This window comes from Mytilus edulis, chromosome 10 (genome assembly GCF_963676685.1).
Source record: "Mytilus edulis chromosome 10, xbMytEdul2.2, whole genome shotgun sequence".
Classification (NCBI taxonomy): domain Eukaryota; kingdom Metazoa; phylum Mollusca; class Bivalvia; order Mytilida; family Mytilidae; genus Mytilus; species Mytilus edulis.
In genome coordinates, this window is record NC_092353.1 from 71,057,032 (window position 1) to 71,084,139 (window position 27,108).

The 27,108-nt window shown below is 31.9% G+C and overlaps 1 protein-coding gene across 1 annotated transcript; it reads left to right on the top strand.

Annotated features, from left to right (window-relative positions):
* Positions 1–13,798: 13,798 nt before the first annotated feature.
* On the top strand, positions 13,799–27,062 carry LOC139491798 (uncharacterized). The gene is made up of 4 exons (XM_071279670.1): positions 13,799–14,069; positions 18,181–18,398; positions 23,221–23,317; positions 25,487–27,062. The coding sequence occupies exons 1-4, from the start codon at positions 13,814–13,816 to the stop codon at positions 27,055–27,057; spliced, it is 2,142 nt and encodes a 713-aa protein (XP_071135771.1). The 5' UTR covers positions 13,799–13,813; the 3' UTR covers positions 27,058–27,062.
* Positions 27,063–27,108: the final 46 nt, after the last annotated feature.

Below are 27,108 nucleotides of genomic sequence, written 5' to 3' on the forward strand. Positions count from 1 at the left end.
GCAGCTTCAATTAGAAACAATCCTAATATAGAAGGAATAAAACTTCCTACTAGAACGGGGGACTATATTGAAACAAAGCTAAATATGTTTGCTGACGATACTCAACTCTTTAATAAAAGTGAGAAGTCTATCGAAGAAACATTTAACACTTTAAAACTGTACGAAAATGCTTCGGGGGCTAAAATGAATATGGATAAGACTGTTGGCATGTATTTAGGCAAGTGGCGAAATAAAAAACCAAAATTTAACAAAATTAAATGGTCTAAGCGTCCTGTGAAAGCATTAGGGGTACAACATGGATACGGGATAGACTTAGATCAAATTTGGTTAGAAAAAATAAATAAGATAAAAAGCTGTATGGAAGTTTGGAAATCAAGAGATCTCACATTTACGGGAAAAGTTTTAATTATTAAATCCTTTGTACTGTCTGTCATTGGATACGAAATTGAAATTAGAGGTATCCCGGAGATATACGAAAAACAAATAAATAATATTATATGGTCCTTTATATGGGATGGGAAAACAAACCAAATCGCTAGAACAGTGTGCTGTTTACCGAAAGAAAAAGGGGGGATAGGAATGATAAACTTAAGGGACTTTATTAAATCAAAACAGGTGAAAAGTATGTACAGTATTGTCAACTCAAAAACACAAAAATGGAATGCAATAGGAAAATACTGGTTAACGTCACTAGACAAAAAATATGATACAGATTTTTTTATATGTTCTTGTTCGGACACTACTTGTTTTAGGCAAATACAAATGTCCAAATATTATAAAGAACTTTTAATTTCCTGGTCTGACTTACAGAAAATCCAAACATCGGTCACGAAAGAGGACCTTTTAAAAGAAAATATATTCGGCAATTTTAAATTTAAGTTCAAGGGACATGCATTATATTATGCAAATTTTGCCTCCAGTGGAAAAAATAAAAATAAAAGATATATGGGACTTAAACAATAAATCCTTTAAAACTTCTTTTGATATTTTTAACCGTCTTAAAGATAGAAGGAATTGGATTGCACAATATAGCCGCATCAAATCTTCGTTAACACATCTACAAATTGACGTTTTAAAAACAGACTCTAGCATGCAAAGTCACTCTGATAGACCTATAAAAATAATAAATTCTTGTCAATTTATAAAAAATGGAGTTGTCGTTGATGCCAAAAAATTATGCCTTAAAGATATTAGATACTTCTATGAGAATAAAACAGCTCCAAAAAGCCAGTTTAAGTGGAATTTACATTTTGGGAATGAGCTACCATGGGAATACATTTGGGAAACCTTGAATAAGAATTTAGCTAACAGGAAAACTAAACAACTTCAATGGAAGTTACTACATAATATAATTTACACTGAAGAAAAATTACAAAAAATGAATCGCTCAAACGGGAAGTGTCACTTTTGCAATGATAAAGAATCACTTTTTCATCTTTTTATTTATTGTAAACTGGTGGAAGACGTTTGGCGGGAAATTTTTGAGAAAATATGGGAATTTTGTTCACAATTAAATATTGAAAAATTACAAAAATCGGAAACAAGTATAATATTTGGGGTCATTAATGCAGATGCATCTTATACCCAAATTTTAGATACGGTACTTCTAATCACGAAATGGGATATCTGGAAAACTAGAAATATCGCAAAATATCAAAATAAAGGGATAAGTAAAGCGTTGATTTTAAATATGATAAAACAAGAAATGCAATTTTTGCTCAATTATTTTAAACCGAATACGAAAAACGAAGCCTTTTCTATTATGTGTGACATTTTTTGTATATAAATATATATTTTGTGTGGTCAGGTCAGTGCAATGACCTCTTTGATACTGATTGAATAATAATATGTATACTGCTCTCAACTCCCTACATGTAATTTCTATTGTGTATGTAATTCAGGTTTATCATCTAATTGTAACAAGACATGTTGTATCAACAGGTTCATTTTATAAACAAATATTTACTCACCATATCTTTGAAACAAAACCTTTTTGGAAATCAAATATCATTACATAATCCATTTTTTTATGAATGAACTACTGTAACACATCCCTTTAACAAATCGCACGTGGTAAATGATCACATGACCAGAATTTAAATGTAATTGAAATTAACATAACAAAAGACCTGATGTACGGTAACTTTGAAACTGCTTAATAAATACAGGTAGCTTTTGTGAGAAATAAATAAAGATACAAATAAAATTGAGAATGGAAATGGGGAATGTAACATACTTTATTTAAAAAAATTATATATGGTGAGAGGTAAAGATTATATAGATCGATAATGATTGCAGGTACATGTACATTTGTACAATGACAGATAATATTTTTAAAGGTTGATGTTAAAGTCATATGAAACGAGTGAGTGGTGAAAAATAATGTTTTTCCAATTCTTGAACCAATGCATGTATATATCACAAACTAAGTCCTCTGTGCACGATTTTATCATTATTTACGCAAATATATCGTATAATCGTCAATTTTTTTTCTCTCTGTCTGTTATGATTTAACAAATATGGCTTATCATTAAATGCCGTGTTTTGAAGCCGAAGTTTACCGATTGTCACCTTATAGTAAATAAATAACAAAAAGCATGGGTATTGAGCACGTGTTTAACATGTAAAATCAGATAATTGTTTATTTTAATGACAGATTCATGCGTATTGCGATCACCGGATTTTTACGAGGAGGGTTACGCTCAGGTCACTATGCATACGGAAAATATGTCGGCGAATTGCTTCCTGGAAGCAAGCAATTAAAAATAAGTAAACTTCTTCTAAATGTGGACAAATTAAAGAATTTTCCTCAGAAAAAAGTATATGTACAAAAGTTTTATAATGAAAACTATCCATTTAGTTATAAAAAACAGATGCATATTTTTTTTTTAATTTGAGGTTTCATATGACTTTAATAATTTATAGTGGGAGTTTTTTTTTCTCATTTGCTTTTTCCCCGACAAATGAGACTGTAACAATTCGGGCCCCCTTAGTTGCTCCCCTGGGCAACTGAGGGTTGATGTAACAGGCGATTGTTAATAAAATATGTTTTATATTAGAAAAATAAAAAAATAAAAAATAATAAAAAAAAAATAATATGCAATCTTTAATGATCCGACAACGTTAACAGTGTCGTAACTATATCTTTTCCTAATAAGTCTCTTCTAAGGGTTGGTAGCTTTTAAGGTGAATGCCGACATTGTTGTGTTTTGTAAAGAATATTACCATAAAATAGTGGATGTGAAATACCTGTACTTATAAGATGTCTGCATGCTGATATATTTACGAAGGATGTCCTTTTACAGATGATAAAACTTAGTTAAAGAGGGAAGCTACAAAAGGGACAGTCAAACTCATAAATCGAAATTAAACTGACAACGCCATGGCTTAAAATGAAAAAGACAAACAGACAAACAATAGTACACATGACACAACATAGAACACTAAAGAATAAACAACACGAACCCCACCAAAAAACTAGGGGTGATCTCAGGTGCTCCGGAAGGGTAAGCAGATCCTGCTCCACATTTAATGTTTTAACTAGTTTATTATATCGAAAACACTGGTGTAATAATTTTTAAGTGATACAGACATTTCTTTCGTTGAAATCAAATACGTTGTAACATACACGAGTGAATCGAACAAGTTGAGATATATGAACACCCATAAGATGGCGACAAGAAAACATCACAATCTTAACATGGATAATTAACAACTCCTTTAGCCATGCTTATAATTTTTTTTATGCTATCAAATACATGTATTGAAATTTTATTACATTCAACTCGAGAAACATTTGATCTCTAACCAATTGCAAGCAGCTGGATGAAGATGTGAAGTTGTCGAAACAAGTATAATGACAAAAAAAACCTTACTCCAAAGAAAATCAAAACTGAAAGTTCTTTATCATGATGAAAGTCAAAGTTAAAGGGAATACAAAGGGTGTAGGAAATAGTTTTGAGACCTCTATAAGTCACATTTTGTTGTCTTCGCTTATAATCTTTACGTACACACTATTTTCACCTTTCAATTGTAGATTTCTATCCGTAAAATGCAATCGATATTTCTTAATAGATTGTAACATATAAACATTATACATAAATATGACAATGATAAACCAATATAGGAGATTTTCTTGACTTGTCTTCAGTATGGACGAAGGACTAAAAGTGCCAGTTCGACATTCAAAGGATACTTCAAACGAATCCGCATAAATGACAATGATACCATGATCTTTCAATGTCAATGGCATTTGACTGACGATTAGATCAGGTATAGATACAATTGTTTTCATATAACTAACACGACGGGTGCCACATGTGGAGCAGGATCTGCTTACCCTGCCGGAGCACCTGAGATCACCACCAGTTTTTGTTGGGGTTCGTGTTGCTAAGTCTCTAGTTTTTTATGTTGTGTCTTCTGTACTATTATTTTTCTGTTTCTGTTTTTTTTTTAGCCATGGTGTTGTCAGTTTGTTTCAATCTATGAGTTTGACTGTCACTCTGGTATCCTTCGTCTTTTCTAGCCATAATTCATCGCTGAAGATTGACAAAAGATAGAGTCGTGTTTTATGCCAGGGATTATATTAAAGAAAACGAAAATTACAATAGCATGTAAGAGTCAAATAGATTTCTATTTAATTTTCTTTACATTTATTTTTTGAACATTTTTAGTATTAAATTCTTTTACACCTTCATTTAATATTATTTTTCATTGTGAAATTTTCAGTATCGAGCCGGCTAGCCTACTGGTGGCCGGTTGAATATTAGATATCGAATACCGTTTCGGTTGCAAACCTCGTATACATGTCTTGTAAATCTGACTTTGTGTCCTACATTCGTTTTTAATGCTTTTGGTGCATAAGTAGGTCTAAACGAATTGTATAAATGAGAATACATGTCAAATGGTACTTGAATTCTTTTTACCATTTATTTGACATCGTTTCTTACATTGAGAATGCCCAGTGGGATTCTTGTTGCTTAGTCTTTAGTTTTCTATGTTGTGTCTTGATTACTATTATATTTCTGTTTGTCTTATCGTTTTAGCCATTGCGGTGTCAGTTAATTTTCGATGTATGAGTTTTACTGTCCCTATGGCATCTTTGCCCCTCTTTCGAGTGAACTACAGATTTTCAGTTATTTTAACATTTTCATTCATATACAGCTCTCGCTGTGTTTACTGTTTTTGTTATTTAAAGGATAACAGAAGTGCTACAAAACCAGGTTCAACACACCACTTTTATTCCCCTTTAAAAGTGTCCTGTACCAAGTCAGGAAGATGGCAATTGTTATATTATTGTTCGTTTCTGTGTGTTGTATTTTAACGTTGAGTCGTTTGTGTTTTCTCTTATTTTTGAGATATTTAGATTAGACGTGGCACGGTACTTGTCTATCCCCAATTCATGTATTTGGTTTTGGTGTTATATTTGTTATTTTCGTGGTGTTTTGTCTGATGCTTGGTCCGTTTCTCTGTGTGTTGCGTTTCGGTGTTCTGTCGTTGTTCTCCTCTTATATTTGATGCGTTTCCCTCGGTTTTGGTTTGTTACCCCGATTTTGTTTTTTGTCCATGGATTAATGAGTTTTGAACAGCGGTATACTACTGTTGCCTTTATTTACTAGTCATAATTCTTATACTAGTATGATTTGCATATCTGAAAATACTTGCGTTATTTAGAATGTTTTCCCACTTTCCCTTAAAAAATCTTTAATGAGATTGGCGCATTATCCTCAGTGGAAAACTTGACGTCATACTTCGAAGACTTTTATTCAGTTTGTTGAGTTAATCGCTTCAGTTTACACATCAATAACCATAAGAAAGAATGTATTTAAATTGATAATTATGTTATGTTTAAATGTATAACCAGCCAGGTATATCAACCCATAAATAATATTTATGTATATGTGTATTTGTAATCGAGGTGAAATGTGAGGGTGAATGTCAACTCCATTCAGGATAATTATTTAACCAGGTTGCAAAGGTACGTACGTAACCCAAATATTTTCACTTGATGAAATTCTTTTATGGATAATGGTTTTATTACGAGAGGTGGTTTCACAAATACGACCTCATCGAAGGAGAGACATCTTCTAGTTTGAAAGACCCTTTATGATCTGTTATTGTGCCAATGATTTTGCTGATGTTTACATTGACAACGCCACGTTTACCCTTAGCTTCTGACGACAATTTTCAATCTGAAGCGAGTAGCATGACATGAAAAGGAAATAATTCCAATATGGTGTTATTCACCTGCTCTGAGGTCACAACCGTGGTAAAATATGAATATATTGATACGTCAGCTGATCGTCAATGTCATTTATTGTTTGGGCTGTTCCAAACGCACTGCAACGTCGTTTGCTTGATATTGATGAGTTATCCTAGAATCACATGGTGTGATAGACGTCATTGAACGATGTTATAAGAATAAAAGCATTTACCAAAAAAGCAAGAACTTGAAACTGAAAGTCGTAAAAACCTTGAAATATAAATGAACGATGATCAGAATTTGCTGAAAGCCCATGTTCTTGAATAAAGTAAGATCATCATCAACTTAGTCCAAAACTGTCTGAGTATGTCACCACTAATCATTTAAGCAGGTTACCCATTCAGTTTTCGTCGTATTTTACGTCAATACTAATTGTGTATTAAATTATGGGAACTGCAAACATTTACCTTCACCAAAATAGACATAATTCACAGGGACCTGCATTTTTACTGATTTTGCCTCGAGTTTACCCTTTATGTTCTTTTATTGAAATAGAGACACAGTAAGTCACATTAAATTATTAATAATGTTGTGTTTTTTTTTTATATATATAGCGCGTTTTCATGACATTCAGTTCAAAACAGTATTTTTTTCACTTGTTGATAATAATAAAAACAAATAACATACTTCATTTAGTGCTATGGAATTATTGACCTCATCAGATTACTCCAATCATGTTTCTTGCTAATTGTACAACCAATCACAACAACCAATAGGTAGCCAAAACCACCAGCTGCATTAAGATAGATCTTTAACTCTTCTACAGTATACAATTATTGTCTGTAGTCAATATCAAGTAAAAAAACAATATATTCAAAAACTTCAAAAATAATACATGGCTATAAATTGAATTAAAAAATTTCCTGTCCATTTCTTGCTTTTTTGTTTGCAATTTCATGAATACCATTCAAAGAAATAAAGGAATTTATATATGTCTCACTGATATGGTCATAAATATAAATTGCATATTATATATAATTATTCACAAACAATTATTTTTTTTCCGAAATACTTGCGGATTAATTTTTTTAAGCCTGTATCTGTTATGAGTTCATTTACAACCTTGCTGGGTCGACACCACTGCTGATAGAAGTTTTCTCCCCGAAGGAATCACAAGCCCAGTAGTAAACTCTTCTGTGGTGACTTAAATTTTCGCAGATATGGTCAATAATCTATAATACTAAAATCACGAGGTCCAACTTGTCAGCCGTCATCGGGTAAAAAAGGCAAATCAAAGAATTCAACTTTATATAAAGCTAATATAGGACAATGGTGTAGATTAAAAATTACACCACTCCAGACCCTTTTGTTTCCACATAATAAATATTGCCAATAATTAAGAAGTTCCGGGTCGAATCCGACACCGATACCAATATTATATTCACCTGCTACCTATTACCTTATTTGTACGTTCCGCATTTGACAGGCGCACCACCAAATGGTGTAATTAGGATTTTACTATATACACGGGTCATAAGCACAAGGTTGACACTACTATATTCAACCATTGTCAAATTGTTCCTTATTGTAGTATTTAAAAAGTAAGACTTTCTAAGATAACAATAGGAATACTAAAAATCTGGATTTAAAATAAGGCATATAGGTATAGTTTTCCATTTGTTAGCGGGCATGACGTAAAACAGCGAATCAAAGAATTGAACTGTATTAAATATAGGACAATGCTGTTGATTAAAAAATACTCCATTTCAGGACCTTTTGTTTTCTAAATAATTAATATAACCAATAATTGATAAGTTCCAGATCGACGGGTTCAAACAGAAAGATTTGAAAGCAGAGAAAACTGTATATCTTATAATCAGCATGACTTTATCAGATGACAATACCAATACTAAAATAAGGCTTACGTATTGTTATATACTTTAATTCAGTCTCGGACCCGCGAAATCACGGGTGTATTCTAGTATATATTAAATATATAAACTAACTGTTTACAAACCATTGCAACTTACAAAATGCTTCACATTAAAAAAAATAGACAACCTTACATGTATTGGACAAAACCTTTCAATATTGGAGGAATTCCATGCGCTCCAACTGCTTTAATTGGACATTCTGAATTATATCGACATGTTTTAATTGTATCTATTATAAGGAGTTTATTACGTATCTTATATAGACTAACTCCGACAGGCGTTTGGCGTACAGCATTTAAAGAGTGGTATCTATGAGGAATTTATTTACACGAACTATTTTTTTTTACTTTTTACTTCAACAATGTCGATGTCAAGTTTCATTCCTAGGAACTTTACTGCTGGTGGATAATTTGGTAGTATAATACATGATAAATAAAAAATAGATACAAAGAACAAACCGACAAGGACGTTTACCTGTATCTTATTGGCAACATTGAGCATGTTGAGCATATTGTTGAATTTAGAGGTAGATTGTTTTGAGCAAATTGTCAACAATCCTATGGGAATAAATTGTGCGCCTTTCCTCGCCGACCTCTCATTGTTTTCATTTGAGTCAAAGTTCCTTCAGACACTTGCCTCAAACAAGCAGGCCAAAGAAAACAGATAATTCAATTTCACATTCTAATAGATTGATGATGTTCTTTCTATTTGCAGTCTAAACTTTTCTCATTCTTATCATTCAAATATCCGGTAGTGCTGTAGGATTTAATAATGTCCCCAATGAAAAAGTGTCCACCGGACATTATTTCCTATTAAATACGGTCTCGGGACACGATTTACTTATTTATATGTGTCCTGGACACATTTATGTCCATGAAAGTGGACATAATTAAATACAGTGATAAGATGTTCACCTGGACATTTTTTCACAAGACATCTTTGTCCTCCTGGACTTTTTTTATTTATATCTGTATATATTTAATAATGTCCACCATGAAATAATGTCCTCTATTTCATAATATTCTGTAGTCAAGTGGACACTATTTCATTGATATTGCTATGACAATCTGTCCACTTAGGGGACAATAATCCATGGCAGTGGACATTATTGAATACTTAAATTCTAGGAAATAGTGTCCATGTGGACACAATATCCCAGGACACTATTTTGCCTTACAGTGCAAAGTGTATTATTAACCGAGAATTACCTCCTAAACATGTCTACCACTTTTGACTCCGAAAAAAACATATTTTTACTGTGAATACCTTGTTTATTCCATAAGCACTGTTATTTTTCCTTTTTCCAAATGTGGTAAATTATTCTATCTTGATACAATGTATTTACTGCAACCGATGTGTTACTAGTATTCCAATATTTAAAAAAAACTATTCCTATTTGCAGAAGGTGGTATTGCAACTGCAAAATATTCTTCAGAGAACTGAATCCTGACCAAAATAATATTAATTGCAGAAAAAATAAAATACTTTTATCTCGAACCATAAATTAGTTTTATTTCTGACATCAGACTCAGACATACTTTGGACTGAGTTTTACTGTGCCTATTGCTACGTGTTTCTTTATCGTACATTAGCTAGAGGTATAGGATCCAGAGGAGAGTTGAGATCTCTCAAAACATGTTTATCCCCAGTGCAATTTTGCATGTGTCACACTTAAGGAGCGTCTGGCCTTGTTATTCTTGTTTTTTTAAATTTTATTTCATTGATATGTTTTGGAGATTAGTGTTACGTCAATTTTCACTGAACTAGTAGACAATTTGTTTTAGGTGCCAGCTAAGGACCACCTTCGGTTGCGGGATTTTCTCGCTGCGTTGAAGATCCGTCAGTTGCCTTCGGCTGCTGTTTGTTGTGTGTTAGGGTTGTCTGTTTGACTTATTCTCTATTATATAAATATTTATGCCGAAAGTTTTGCTTTCATCATTGTTGAAGTTTTTTTCTGTAAAGGTGTAATACCACCAAATCATGGTATGTCACATCCGGTTGAATACGAAAGTAGGTCGAAAAAAATATTCCCTTGAATTTGACCTTTGTAGGTAATTAATCCTATATTTTATTGCAGTAAAACTATTTCTGTGTCATAAACATATATCTTGGGTATTTCAAAACACCATTTTTTTTATTTGTGATTTCTATAGAATTTTTTTTAAGGTTACATGGTGACTAAACCTTGTGCACAGATAGAATAAGGGGAGAAATTTGATTGGTTAACTTCCAATGATGGTTATTTTTTTTATATGCAATGAAAAGTTATGTGAAAATTTTTCTATAGAACTGGACAGGATAAAACTTTACTCATGCCAAGTATTTCTTTATTTGAAACAAAGATAAATTCTGCACCATTTTTTGAAAAGTGCAAATTTAACAAAGACTAATAGGGGAAAATCAATGGTGGTATTACACCTAGATATTGCACAATTAAGTTTTTAATGAGCATTTGATATCGAATGATGACATTCTGTTCTATTATGTTCGTATGCTTATAAAAAAAACCCACATCATACACCGGGCAAAACAGAGAGTACATACTGTAAAAAGATTTCGAATAATATATAATAGCCGTTTGTTAAGTGGTGCATTTATGTTGTTAACAGTTGTTTTTTTAAATATTACTCGCCTAGTGTATTTGGAACATTTAACATAAAATCGTTTTGATACATGCAGTTTGGCTATAATGTTTAAAAAAAAGGATATGGTAACATATACCTTTTTATCATGATCTTATTATTGCTTTATTGTTAGTTATTTTTTACAATGCTCAAACTACTAGCATTTACAAGCCATCTCTAGACCTTACAAATTAGGGAGATTTACATGTCGCTGTTGATTGCATTTACAGTCGTAACAATTATTTTATTATCTTTAAATCAAAGTAAAACAGGAACTAAAAAAACATTATCTGAAAACACTTAAATGCTTTATAACCAAAATAAGTAATTGCCTTCTTAATGTACTTTCACTTTTCACTTGATTATATAGTTTATATCATCAAATACAGATTATGATTTTTGCTAGCACTTGCACGAACACTAGTTTCTTTACAAAGTTTTTATACAAGTCACGAAAGAAATTTTGTGGAATTATTCATTTTAAAGTAGATCCGAATATTGAAGAAAAGATATATATCATATTCTCAAACTAACAAACTAACACATAATTTCTTTTTAGCTCACCTGGCCAAAAGGGCCAAGTGAGTTTTTCTCATCACGTTGCGTCCGTCGTCCGTCCGTCGTCGTCGTCGTCGTCTGTTAACTTTTACAAACATCTTCTCCTCTGAAACAAATGGGCCAAATTAAACCAAACTTGGCTACAACCATCATTAGGGTATCTAGTTTAAACCAACTAGATGACCGCCATGGCTGTAAATAGAACATAGGGGTAAAATGCAGTTTTTGGATTATAATTAAAAAAATCAAAGCATAAAGAGCAAATCCGACAGGAATAAAATTGTTTATCAGGTCAAGATCTATCTGCCCTAAAATTTTCAGATGAATCGGACAGCCCGTTGTTGGGTTGCTGCCCTTAAATTGGTAATTTTAATGAAATTTTACTGTTTCTGGTTATTATATTGAATATTACTATAAATAGAGATAAAGTGTAAACAGCAATAATTTTCAGCAAAGTAAGATGTACAAATAAGTCAACATGACCAAAATGGTCAGTTGACCCCTTAAGGAATTATTGTCCTTTATGGTAAATTTTTAACCATTTTTCGTAAATCTTAGTAATCTGTTACACAAATCTTCTCCTCTGAAACTACTAGGCCAAATTAATCCAAACTTGACCATAATCATCTTTGGGGTATTTTGTTTAAAAAATGTGTCCGGTGACTGGGCCATTGAACCAAGTTGGCTGCCATGGCTAAAAATAGAACATAGGAATAAAATGCAGTTTTTGGCTTATAACTAAAAAATCAAAGCATTTAGAAAAAATTTGACATTGTAAAAATTGTTGATCAGGTCAAGATCTATCTGCCCTGATATTTTCAGATGAATCGGACAACCCTTTGTTGGATTGCTCCCCCTGAATTGTTTTTTTTAAGGAAATTTTGGTTATCTTGAATATTATTATAGACAAAGATAAACGATAATCAGCAATAATATTCAGAAAAGTAAGATTTACAAATAAGTCAGCATAAACGAACTTGTCAATTGACCCCCTTAGGAGTTATTGTTCTTTCTAGTCAATTTTTAACAATTTTCATATAATTTATAATTTTTTACTACCATTTTCCACTGAAACTACTGGGCCAAGTTCATTATAGATAGAGATAAATGTAAGCAGCAGGAATGTTCAGTAAAGTAGGATGTACAAACACATCACCATCACAAAAACACAATTTTATCATGAATCCATCTGCTTCCTTTGTTTAATATTCATATAGACCAAGGTGAGCGACACAGGCTCTTTAGAGCCTCTAGTTTTTATTTGCAATATACACCAGCTCTACCTTTTTATAGTAAAATGATTATATGGAATTTTCCATATTTTATAGACTTTAGATTGCTATAGCTACATTTACAAGAAAGCAGTTATTTACACAACATATAATGACTTGATTTTGATAAGAACTTTGCAAAATCTTTGCAAATCTTCACATAAACATAAAAAAATAAAAAGTGAATTGATAGTTTGCCATCATTTCGGCACAGAACCAGGAATGGCATGATGACATCTGCGTTTTCTATATGAAAATACGGAGATAAGATCTGTATAGCATTACCAGTCAGACAACTATATACCACATACCAAAGATATCGACCGCGACCAAATAATACAGGTCAATCGATAAGTAAACTGATAACAATATAAAGGGCAATATGATCAAACTAACAGTAAAGATGACAGTTATTGAAATAGCCCAAGTCCAGTATTAGTTCAGTATTTGAACACAATCTTAATCAATGGCCCTTTTATTATACCCCACGCAACGGGTTGCGGAGGGTATAATGTTTTTGACCCGTCCGTCTGTCCGTCAGTCCGTAAGTCCGTCCATCAGTTCAGTTTTTTTGTCATCGCAACTCCTCTCAAACCACACAACAGAATTTCTAGAAACATTTTTAGATAATAAGGACATAATATGTAGATGTGCATATCGACAGAAAATTACGATTCATTTTTTTCTAGGAGTTGCGCCCCTTTGAACTTATTTGCTTAAAAGTACTACTGCAACAGTTCGTCATCGCAACTTCTCTAAACAATACAACAGAATTTCATGAAATTTTTTGATAATAAGGACATACTATGTAGATGTGCATATCGAAAGGAAATTTTGAATTAATTTTTTTCTAGGAGATATGCTCTTTTGAACTTTTGTGCTCCAATGTACTTTTGCAACAGTTTGTCATCGCAACTCCTCTGAAACCACACAACAGAATTTTATGAAACTTTGTAGATTATAAGGACATTCTATGTAGATGTGCATATTGACAGGAAATTATGATTTTTTTTCTTATACAATTTTCTTTTCTTATAATTATTGTATTTCTCCAATGACAATTGTGGGGACTTGGGGTATGTGATCATGAGCGTGCTCACTAAGGTTCTTTAAATATAGTTATTGACTAGTATATATTCATCTTCTTTTCTTATTCTTATAATAACTTAAAATAAGAAATAAAAAAGAATGTATATTTTTCAGAATCAGTCTTCTAATTGAATAATGGAAAACAAAAAGACTAGTCAGAGTAGTAATGAAAATAATAGGAGAACCATATCTGAAGAAGAAGAAAATTATGTCAGGATGTGTTTGTTGCTGACTGGAATCTCCCCTCGTGCAGTACGAGTTTTGTTTGACAGTGAATTCCATCCGTCCTGCTTAAGTGCATCTATAAAGAAAGATTACAACACATTAAAAGACTTAAACAAGAAGAGAATAATTAACCAATCACAATGGAACCTTCTGTTTCCACGAAATGGTAAGTGTACAATTAAACAGCGTCAATGCAAAAATGTCTTAGTTCAATAAGATAATGCAAGGTCGGAACAAAGATAGTTGTTAAAGGACATCATCACATCCTAAATATCTTTAGTAAATAAAGGAAACAGAGGTATAAAGCTGTTCAAAAAAAACATAAATGAATCGAGAGAAAACAAATACAGGTAACAAATTTAAACCATGGGAAACTAAAACATGTCAGCTTTCATTAATAAAAAAGACAATTAAACAAATTATAAAGTGACTTAAACTTGTTTCACAATATTATCAGAAAAACCAAAGATAACAAATAATGAATCTTGTCAGGTTGAAACTTAAATGTAAACTGTTCCATTATTCTGCATTGATTTGTTAATGCATGTTATTCGCAGTGAATTGGATCTTATATTTTGTTTTAATCGAAAATCATTTTAAAACATATTTTTATATACTTTGAAACCCTTCGAAAGATGTATACTGTTATATATTTCAAAAGTGTAGGATTTTCGGAGACAATGTGTTATGAGCACAATCGTGTTGCAAACAGTATAAATTGAAAATTTCATGACATATTACAGATAACTCAATTAGAAATGTCAGTTTTCTTGTGCCAATATCTAAACAGCCATAATTTCAGCAAAGACATTTATATGGTTATTTCTGTTTTAGTGTTCAACCAAATATATGTTGTGGACTCTGCAACATTATACGATAAAAGCACAATCTGAAACTAAATTTATTAATACTAGAACACACTCGTGATATCGCCGGTCCGTGATTGAATTAAAGTATATAACTATGCGTAAGCCTTATTTTAGTATTGGTATTATCATCTGATCAAGTCATGCCGATTATAAGATACACAGTTTTCTCCGCTTTCAAATCTTTCTGTTTTAACCTGGCGACCTGGAACTTATCAATTATTGGTAATATTAATTATTTGGAAAACCAAAGGTCCTGGAATAGAGTTTTTGTTAATTAACAGCATTTTCCTATATAGGTTATAAAGTTGAATTCTTTGATGCGCACTTTTACATCATGCCCGCTAACAAATGGAAAACTGTACCTATACGCCTTATTCAAAGTCAAATTTTTAGTATTCGTATTGTTATCTTAGAAAGTCTTACTGATAAAAATACTACAAAAGGGAACAATTTGACAATGATTGCATTTAGTAGTGTCAACCCTGTGATTATGACCCGTGTATAAAGCTAAATCCTAAATACACCGATTGGTGGTGCGCCTGTCAGATATTAAAGATTCAATTAAGGTTATAGGTAACAGGTGAATATACTATTGGTATCGGTATCGGATTCGACCCGGAACTTATTAAGTATTAGCAATTTTAATTATGTGGAAACAAAAGGGTCTGGATTGGTTTAATTATAATCTACACTATTGTCCTATATTAGCTATATATAAAGTTGAATTCTTTGATTTGTCGTTTTTACCCGATGACAGCTGACAAATTGGACCTCGTTTTGTGAGTATTACAGTCGGAAACCAGGTTGAAATAGAACAAAAGAATCGAAGCTCTTTGTTAGAGAAGGCGATAAATGTTTACTGTATTGTTTACTATAGAAACAAAAGTTTTAAAAGTTAATAGAAACAAACAAAATTGTAATTTTCTTCTCAATTACGAGGTGTTTTATTTTAAAAACACAATTTGTATAAGTTTTCAATTGATCTAGAACATAGTTAAGTAGAACAATTAGATATCAAGTCGACGACATGGGTATCTTTCAAGTTGGATGACGAAAATGCATAACCTGCGATTTTTTTGAAAAAATTACCATGGACGGAAAACATATCAATATATTAGTTCAGTAATTTTCGTGTCTGCCCTTCCATTATGTGACTGAAGAAAAAAATCCAAAAAATGGGTAACAATTGTATCAAAAAGAGAAAATCGAGTGCACCTTTTTATGTAAGGACATGTTTGAGTTGAGTATTTTGTCTTGATATCGTACAAAGTAAGAATATTTCATTCATCGTCTCGCTTCAGATTTTATCATTTTTATATATTAAAGCTACAGGTTGACTTTATAACAAAAAAAAACAGTACTAAAAGATGAAATATATGGGTCAAGTAAAAGACCAATCTAATGAGTCACAAAAACAGAGAAGGTGTGTTCGAATAGCTTTTTTTTTTTAATGAAAGTACTTGACGACAGTCTTTCAAGTTTGATGATGAAAATGCATATCTTCGAAAAATTCTATTTTTTTGTGTGTGATAACTAAGGTTTATGGTCTTCATACACTAAAAAAATCTAGTCTGCCCTTCCACGAAATATTTAATTAGAATTTTTTCAAATGTTAATGAATTTTCGAAAATTCCACCTGACAACCGATCAGACAAAAGTTTTAAGTTGAATTAAAACAGACAAGATTATTAACTGATGCCCATTAGCTAGTTGATACATTTGTCTTTTTAAATACAACTGACATATAAGGATCGTAATGGTGCAATGTGGATAAAGTTATCGGTTTTCAAGAGCAAAATTGGTAGCACATCATCCCTACAATGGCTTCCATTTCTACGATTGTGAAAATGAACTGGCGTAATAAGGAGATAATTTTGACGAAGTAGAATCTGACTGTATTATAGATGCATAATTTGCATCTTCATAATTCTAAAAAGGGCACCAAATTATGCATTTAAAAGATAAAATGATAACAAAAATGCAAATCTGTTGAATTTCTATGTCTGCATTAAGACAAAGCAGTATCAGTTCTACTGTCTATTATATGTTTTATATTTGTTTAGCAAATTTATCATTACTAACTTTATCTATTTAAAAATATTGTCACTATATGCATTATTTCTCACTCATGACTATACGTTGATTATTCAATCCTATTTCCTGACAAAAACATAGTGATACACTTTTTGTGACGTTTAACAACAGCTGTGTAATTCCTTCATTCTAACATTAAAAAAATATTTTATGCGCATGTTGGCCTCAAATTTGCTACCTTTGTTTTTATAGCTAAATCAACATAAAGCCATTGTTTTAAATTCATCACTTTAGATTATATAATTATTTGAGTTCGTTTATGAGACTTACCTGTACCAGGTATTAACATTTATTAGTGAATTTATAAAATTACCAGTTTGTCTCCAAACTCCGCTTATAATTGCATTGAATAAGGTAAAACTTAATGCGCATTGCAATAATGCTGTGAAAGATTGAATTGTTTGTATGCCCCTCCAACTACTTTCCGGTACGTTTTTCCATCGTTCCATTAGTCGAGTAGTTTGTTTGTACAGTTTCATAATTTAGTGTTCGATTAAAGAATTTTACCATAAAGGTGTGGTCACATCAAAACAAAACTTGGTAGAAATTATCATTATGATGTGAAACTTTAAAAACATATGTCAAATTAAGGTCCCAGCTTTACTGTTCACAGATAAACATAGAGTGCAAGAGGGACATTGTATCCATGTATAATGCTTATTAGTTATCGTTCTGTTATCTATTTTGGTCAAGTTGAACCAGTTATTTATCTATCTGTTTGTCTATCAGCTATGAAGATGTTTATGTTGTTCGCAAATTAATTACCAGGCACGACATCTCGGTATATACAGGTTACAATTCTGTAAATAGTTATCAAAGGTACCAGGATTATAATTTGGTACGCCAGACTCGCGTTTCGTCTACATATAAGACTCGTAAATATAGACAATACAATTTATCATAGGAACAACCATTGCGGCTAAAACACTGACACTTTTACTATGAAGTTTCGTAAAAATTATATCCCAGAAAAGAAAGTTCATATGCACTACTATTTTAAATGCCCCGATCTTGTTATACTAAAATTTTGTACTACCCCAACCTTTACTCTTTGCCTGCCTCGGAATTCATTTTCACCGCCAAGCTGTGTTTTAATATTGGTAACAGTCCCAAGTAATGTATCTATGGAATGAAACATATAGATCATATCTGGGAACCAGTTTGTCAACAAATCAAATTATTAATGAATATTATATACCTTCCCAAGAGGTGTGGTTTGAGAAATAGATGAACTTACAAAGTACAACCTACAGTTTGAATTGTGTAGTATTTGCACATTGTTATTTGAATGTTCTTTTTAATTGATGTTCACAGGTGATCCAGATTCAAACATGTTTGATGTAACTTTGATGATCACATTGCTAATAAATCTTACAAAATTAAACCATTACGATACGTTGCCAGTGATTACAGATACAACACGAGCAGCTGATTTGGGGAGGATAAAATACTATAGGAACCATATATCACATAATACAAATGGAAAGATAGATTGCTCTTTGTTTACAACTTCATGGGAGGATATCATGCAGGTATGAAAAAATTGGACCATTAAACACAGTTAAACAGTCAAGTTTAAATGTTTGTATTATTGAACATAACTTTTTATTAATTTTCCACGTTTCCCTATTCGTCAACTTTTATATTGAATAATAACTATTTGCTCTCAGCCTCAATATGCATGTCCGATTTTAGCCTATAACAAGCAGCAATTAATAAATCGAGATACTCAGTTTATATTTGAACTGCTGAACTGATAGTATTTGGGTAACAAGGAAAAAAAATAATCGAACAAATACAATTACAAAAAAAGAAGGACGAAATACCAACGGGACAGTCAAACTCATAAATCTAAACAAACTGACAACGCTATGGCTAAAAATGAAAAAGACAAACAGAAAAACAATACTAGTAGTACACATGACACAACATAGAAAACTAAAGAATAAACAACACGAACCAAGCAGATCCTGCTCCACATGTGGCACCCGTCGTGTTGCTTATGTGATTACAAATAATTGATTCGTACTTTCCTGTTTGCATTTACGCGATTATAAATGATTGTTGCACGTTTAAAATCCTATGAGTCGCATATGATCTGAAGAAGAAAAAATCCCCACAAGATTTTTTAATGTTTAAAGTCATAAGAAACCTCAAATAAAAAAAATTAATGCAAATGTTTTTAATAACTCAATGGATAGTTTTCATTATAAAACTTATGTACATATACTTTTTTCTGAAGAAAATTCTTTAATTTATTCATATTTAGAAGAAGTGTACTTTATTTTAATTGCTTCCTTCCAGCAAGCAATTCCCCCGACATATTTTCCGTATGCAAAGTGACCTCAGTGTGACCCATCTCGTAAAAATCCGGTGGTCACAATACGCATGAATGTCCTTAAAATAAACTATTATCTGAATTTACATGTTAAACACGTGCTCTCTTTCCATGCTTTTTTGTTTATTTTTTGTCGATTGTTGACAAACAGGTGACCAACATTAAACCTCGGCTTTAAAACACGAACTTTAATTACCTGCCATATTTTCACAACAACACTGACCGATTAAAAAATAAAAATTGACGATTATACGAAATATACACGAAAAATGATAAATTACGTGCACAGAAGACTAAGTTTATGATGTTTGTACTCCTCATACTAACTCCATTGATTATTTTATATTAAAAAAATATCAGTAACATAGAGACCTAATGAGTAACTTTTTGATTATTGGTTAAAAATTATGATATTTATAGTCAGAGTTCGTATATGTCATACATTAACATACTTGAAGAAAAAAAATATATATAAGTAAAAAGGATTTTTTAAGAATTATTTTCTTAAGATTTATAGAAGTCAAACTGACTATAGTAGGCGATGTCATAGAGTAACTACTTTACATGATCGTAAACATTTCTATGTAATACCCCTTGAAATATTTTCAAAATATGTGATTGAAATGTCCGCGATTGTTTGAAATGACAAATTTTGAGAAACGATCTTTCAGTGATTCAATATAGATTATGAACGGCTTTTTAATACGTTTCTAATTAATTCTGATAGTCAATACGTTTTTACCAAATCAAAAAAAGTAAGACGAACATCCGTTTCGTGCTAGGATTTCAGCAAAAATCAAAATTATTCTGTAGATTAAACAAAGCTAAGTCATATTGTCTGCAGATACAATACAAAATGTTATAATGTTTTCTTTAAAACACAATAGATGCCAAATAAGATGTATACTTAAACATAATTGAGAACTACGAAAGTTACCAAGAACATAATACATATTGTCGTGAATTCTCATAAGGTTAACAAATCTATTTTGTATTCTTCACTGGACTTTATTCAATTTATTATCGAATGAACCTATTAAAATCCCGTAAAAGGAATATGAAACTTCAAACTAAATCAAAGTACACGGATGCCCCACTTGCGTTATCATTTTCCATGTTCATTGGACCGTGAAATTGGGTAAAAAATCTAATTTGGCCTTAAAAGTAAAAAAACTCAACCAAAAGGAAACATGTGTACTAAGTTTCAAGTTGATTGGACTTTCACTTCATCGAAAACTACCGTGACCAAAAACTTAAACCTGAAACTTACACTTTTAATGTCTATGTTCAGTCGACCATGAAAATGGGGTCAGAAGTTTAATTTTGTTTTAAAATAAGAAAGATCATATCATAAGGAACATGTATACTAAATATCAAGTTGATTGGACTTCAGCTTCATCAAAAACTACCTTGACCAAAACCTTTAACCTGAAGAGGGACAAACTTACGGACAGACGAACGAACGAACAGACGGACGAATAGACGGAAGGACACACAGACCAGAAAACATAATACCCCTCTACTATTGTAGGTGGTGCATACAAATATTTGATGCATATGTTGTTTTTTTTATAACGAAATGACTAGTTGTGATTATAAAACTTATGTTCATATACTTTTTCTGAGAGAAATTCTTAAATGCGTAATTTTTTTTTAGAAATTTTATTTCTTTTAATTGTTTGCTTCGAGCTACAAAGCAAACTATTCGCCGACATATTTTCCGTAAGCTTCCCTCGGCGTGACCTTTCTCGTAACTATACGGTGATCGCAATACGCAAATGCGAAGGGGAAAACCAAACGTAATCATTGCTCTGTCATCAAAATAAACTATATCTAATTGTACATGTATGTTTTACACGTGCTTACCTGAATATCCATGCTTTTATCTTGATTGTTGACAAAGGGGACAATCGGTAAACTTCGGATTCAAAATACGACCTTTTATTAGAAGTTAAATTTTCACAACAACACTGACCGATTTAAATATTTTTTTAGGATTATACGATATGGATGCGTTACAAATGATGAAATTGTGCACAGAAGATTGAGTTTATGACATATGTTACATTGGTTCAAGAATTGAATTTACATTTTTTTTTCACCTGTCACTCATTTTATATGAATTAAGGTAGCAATCCACAGTTAGGTGTGTAGTTTCGCATTTTGGCCCCTGTGAATTTTTCAAATATAAGAGTGTGCAATAAAATTCATTTTTGGATAGTTGAGTATTAAAATAGCCTTCGTATTGTGTTTGTATGAACATCAAGATCATATAATGTATATAATATAGGCTGTTTTCTGTATGACAGTCCGTATTTGTATGTCCATACCATACGTTGGTCCGACAATTATTGTAATGTTTTTTTCCAACTTTTTGTGGCACGAACTTTGTGATTAGATTTTACGAAAAAATGAGGCGAAAGCACCCATTTTTATTTGATCATTAGGACGATTTATGAAAACAGTTTCTGAAAAGGTATCACTCAAAGGCATTGATAATCTAGTTTGGTCCATATTTTGGGGGATATGTGACGTTTACCCCCTTTTGCAATATTTTATAGTAAATAAATGCAGATTGTTGCCATGGATACACAGAAAATGAATTATTTTTCACCCTTTAAGTTTTGAAAATTAAATCTATTGAAGATACTGATTACATACATATGCACATGTTCAACACAAACAGTTAGGTTAGTGTATTAGAAATCCAGGAATAGAAGATGATAAAACATTTTGTGGCTCATTTTTAATTCTATTTTCAAACTGTGGAGTGCTACCTTAAGACTTCAACGTCTATACTTGATCACTCAGACAGATTACAAATATGTAACGTGTTGTGGGGGTATGTCCATTAGAAACAATTAAACAATAACAGACAGTTTAAAACTAAATTTAAACAAACTGATTAGCAATTGCAGTAAATAACCCTGGTTTCATTTCTGTCCTGACATGAATTATCATTGATATGGTCAAACTGTTTGAATTTTTGATGAAATACTGAGGCTACTTCAGAAAAAGATTACCTTGCTGTATTTTTGGCAAAACTTTTATAGGAGTTTTTGGCCTCAATGCTCTTCGACATCGTACTCTATTTAGCCTTTATAACTTTTTGGGATTTGAGTGTAACTTATGTGTCCTTTGAAGACGAAACGCGGGTGTGGCGGAAATACAAAATATAATCCTGTCATCTATGATGAGTTTATTTTCGTAGTTCTGTTTGATTTCGTAATTGTAGATACAACATATAAATAATGTATATCATTTTGCTCATAACTTGTATAATACTGATTTATATGCAGGTCGAATCAAGGCATTTTTTTGGTGATTATGCGGTATGGAGTTGGCTCATTGTTGAAGGCCGTACGGTCACCTATAGCTGTTAATTTCTATGTGATTTTGTCTCATGTGGAGAGTTGTTGCACTGGCAACTATTCCACGGCGTCTTTTTTATATAGTACATTAGCAACCCAACTACACAACAACAAAAGTTAAATTATGATCACATAATCATGTAAAAATGTTATTTCATTTAAAACGTTAGAAGTATTGATACTAAACGTTTTACATAGTTTTATGGAATAAATAACAATTTTGATTAAAAAAAAGAAAGTTGATTTTACGGCCGATACTTTAATACCCCCAGCTACCATACCGTATTTTAACATTATTACTGTTAATGTACGTATCTTACGATTATTAGGATAACGTCATGATTTTCAAGAATTATTTTGTCCTTGTTTTTGCCATTTTTTCTTTTTCATATTTTTTCTATATGATTCGTGTACAATTCAACTATGAAAACTAGGAACATACACCTTAAATATGAACGTTACCAGGAAGGTGTGGTCACCTTACAACTGAGTACAAACTTTTTTTGACTTGTAAAATGAAGGTTTTAAATCAGATTTCAATGTTCACTTCACAAAGCCAAAACAAGTTTAGAAGTCCTTTGGATTAAAGTACCATGTAATAATATTCAGAAATAGCTCATTTTTCTGAACTTTTGATTATTACAGGCTGTAGGAAGACTAGGTGGCAGAAATATGTTTGAAGAATGCAAAGAGTTAAAGACAAAAACATTGGAGCAGTCAACTGTTCCTTGGAACATTAGAGGTAAGAATAAAAAGAAAATAGGTAACAAGATGAACTTATAACAATGTTAGCCCTTTCAATCGTACCTTAGACACAACAAATCAACTTACGGTATGACTTGAGACAAATGAAACAAAACAGCTTATTTAGACCAAACATCAATATATTTGAGTATATATTGTAATGAATCTCTAGACTACACATAGGTTTGTTTATCTTTCACAAAAATGTTTGTAAACCGTCATTAATAGGTCAGATATTGGTCATGTTCTATGGTTTGGCAATGAGGGTGAGTTAACAAGTGTTATTTTGTAACATTTTCTCAGCATGTAATAAAGAAGTACTTAGTAGTTTAATAAACTATTCCAATACACAACAAACCAGCCAATTTCAAAACTGGCATACTATTGTACTCGATTGTACTGATATGTCTTTGTATGTTGGAATATCTTCGTGTTCGTTAAAACCAGGTTTAATCCGCCATTCTCTACATAAGAAAAAAGTAAGAAATATGACAGTTGTTTGATGCGTTTGAGCTTTTAATTTGGGATTTGCTTAGGGACGTTTTGTTCAGATGTTTCCTCAGATGTTCAGTATTTTTGTTATTATACTTTTTACTCTTAATTCTTTTACAAAACACAATGAACAAACAAAAACAGTATTAGTTGAAACTTAACAAAATAAAAAAGTTTTTTTTCAACTATTTGATAACTGAAAGCCTTATTAAACCTATTCTGACAAAGTGTGAAGTCCAACTACTCTTGATTAGCGCATGCTTCTGCTTACGTCTCGAAGAAATTCATAATTATTTTGAAGGTATGTTTCAAACAGTTGATCGACACTAAAAAATAGATTAATTCATAAAAAATATAAAGGCAATTACTAAAATAGTACAATATGAATTTAGTGCCACATCTTAAGGATGAATTTAAAAGAAAGTCGAAAGACATCTAATGGTCATTCAAAGCCATAAGTCGTTAATAAACTGTCAACACCTTGGTTAAGAAAGACACAAATAAAAAAAAGTACACAAAACACATCAAAAACCCTGACTGACTACCACGAAACCCTACAAAATCTAGGAAGATCTCATTTGCTCCGCAAGGCTAACCTAATCTTACTTCACATGTATGTGGCACCCAACGAATTGCTCATGCAAGATCAAACTCGGTGACAAAACTTATTTGATACGTTACATTCATGGTAAATGGAACGACATCTGTGACATTAAATGGGAAAAGTTTCAATTTTGTTTCTTGACATTCTTTTTGTTGTTTTATTTCTCTCTAGTTGACGTATTCACATCATCTACTATGATCATGATTATTTATATAGAAAGGAAGGCATATATTTAAACATAGAACATCCTCAAGGGTATTGGGTTGTTTGCTCTCATGTAAATTCCGTCCTTTTTTCTTTTTAATATTTTTGTATACTTAGTATGCTTCTATTTCATATGCATATTCGTATGTTTTTTAGATTGTTTTGTTATGATGTTCCTCGAAAACAAAAACGAACATTTTTTTTTTAAAGTTTAGAAACACTTTAATTATTTGAGTACAAAAGACAGGCGAAAGATACCAAGAGGACATTCAAACTCATAGTTCGAAATTATCCTGACAGCGCAGAAGTACAATAGTACATAAAACACAACATAGAAAACAAAAGAAACGAAATCCTACCAAAAACTGAGGGATGATCGCCGGTGCTTCTGGATGTGATATTCGTCGTGTTCCTCGTGGAAAGGCAAACTCGGTAGGAATGACTACAACACTTAGAGCTCTTTGTTTAATACTTCCTTGTGAGTAGCGCCACCATCTATCATGGAAATCATAATATGAAATACAAGCCCTGGAATATCGTATCAACAGATACATAAAATATGTTCTTCTCTGCAAATCGACCTAGTTTAACGATTGTCATTCTCAATCGGAACAAAGAAGAACAACTCTAATAAACGTTTTCTGTTTGTGGAAACCTCGACGGCATAATACTGCTACGCTTTCATGTTTGCATAAGCAACAGAGGAATGTTCCTTTAGTTATGAAAAGTCAGTAGTAATCACCACAATACAAACTTTATTTAAAGCTTGTTTAATTAATTACTTTTGAGAGTCGAGTACCTGCAGTACATACATCATATTTCTGGTAATTAATATTATAGAATAGAGGTTATATCTTTATATTTCAGTTCAAATAAGTCAGATATTGGAAGCATGGAGGACGGATAATTCAAACTTTGTTCAAACCAGAGCTGCAAGACATGTTTTTGAATGCATAAAGGAAAACAGTTGTGTGACAATTACTGCTAGTTCTGGTGTTGGGAAGACAGCAACTCTACGACATGTGGCTTTACAAATGGCAGATGATGGGTATAATGTATTGCTTGTAACCAGTCCACATGATATTATAAAATTTCACAATCCAAAGGAAAAAACACTCTTTGTTCTTGATGACTTTTGTGGAACTTATTCCATAAATCAATCTGACCTTGACAATTTGGAATCAATCATTGGGCGTATTGAAGAATTGATTTCAAACAAAATGACAAAAATCATTGTGGCATGTCGGCTACAAATATATCAGGATGCAAAATTTGAATTTTTGCCTATTTTCAAGACTTGTGTGTGTAACTTGCTATCAGAGGATTTCTGTTTATCACACATAGAAAAACGATTATTGGCAGAATTCTATCTTGAATCAAAAGCTTCAGAGGTTATTCAGTACTCGGATTTATATGATTGTTTTCCCCTTCTCTGTAAATTATATAACGATAAACCTGATCTCAGTATTACAGAATTCTTCAGGAATCCATTTTCAGTTTATAAAGAAGAGATTGACAAGTTACAAAAAAACGGACACGGGAAATATTGTGCTTTGGCCTTGTGTGTCATTTTCAATAACAGACTAGAGGAGGAATGGTTTACAGATGAGATAAATAAAGAAAAAAGAAAAACGATAAAGAACACATGTGAGGCATGTAAACTGGACAGAGGTACTTCTCGAATTATCTTACTAGATGAAATAAAGCATCTTGAACATACGTTTATGAAGAAAGATAAAAATGTATATAAAACTAAACATGATAAAATATTTGACTTCCTGGCATATTATTTTGGACAAACTATTATTCATTGTTTGATCAAGAATGCAGACAGTCTGGTTATTAGGGAAAGATTTGTATTAGAAAGAAGAGATAACACGGACCAGTTTGTCACTATTGTACCACCTAAATACCACCAAATATTCATACAGAGAATAATAGATGATTTGGCCAAAGGAAAAGTACGGCATGTGTTACTGAACATCAATTTCGAGATACCAGAGTTTAGACAGAGATTCCTGTGTCATTTGAATACACTTGATACTGCATTCCAGAGACAATTAGCACTGACCTGTGATAATTTTTACAAAGATACTACACTTTTACAATGTTGTCAATATAATGATATTCCTTTAATACAGTGGTGTATGTATCATGGTGTTGATGTTAACCAATGTAACAGTGCTGGCGGGAGTCCCTTGTTTGTATCATCAATAACAGGTCATTCAGAAATAGTAAATATATTACTGAAAAATGGTGCAGATATTAATACATGTACTGGTAAAGGAATATCTTCTTTGTATATTGGTTGTCAGAAAAATCATATAGAGGTAGTAGAGATGTTACTGGAAAACAAGGCAGACATTAATAAGTGTATGGATAACGGAGCAACTCCTGTGTTTACTGCTTGTGAAAATAATCATATACAAATAGTTTAATTGTTACTGGATAGCAAGGCAGACTGTACTAAGTGTATTTCTGACGGAACA

Coding starts and splice junctions, on each gene's coding strand:
- LOC139491798 (XM_071279670.1), top strand. CDS start 13,814: ATGGAAAACAAAAAGACTAGTCAGAGTAGTAATGAAAATAATAGGAGA. Junction 18,399..23,220: donor CATGGGAGGATATCATGCAG/GTATGAAAAAAT, acceptor TGATTATTACAG/GCTGTAGGAAGACTAGGTGG. Junction 23,318..25,486: donor TGTTCCTTGGAACATTAGAG/GTAAGAATAAAA, acceptor TTTATATTTCAG/TTCAAATAAGTCAGATATTG.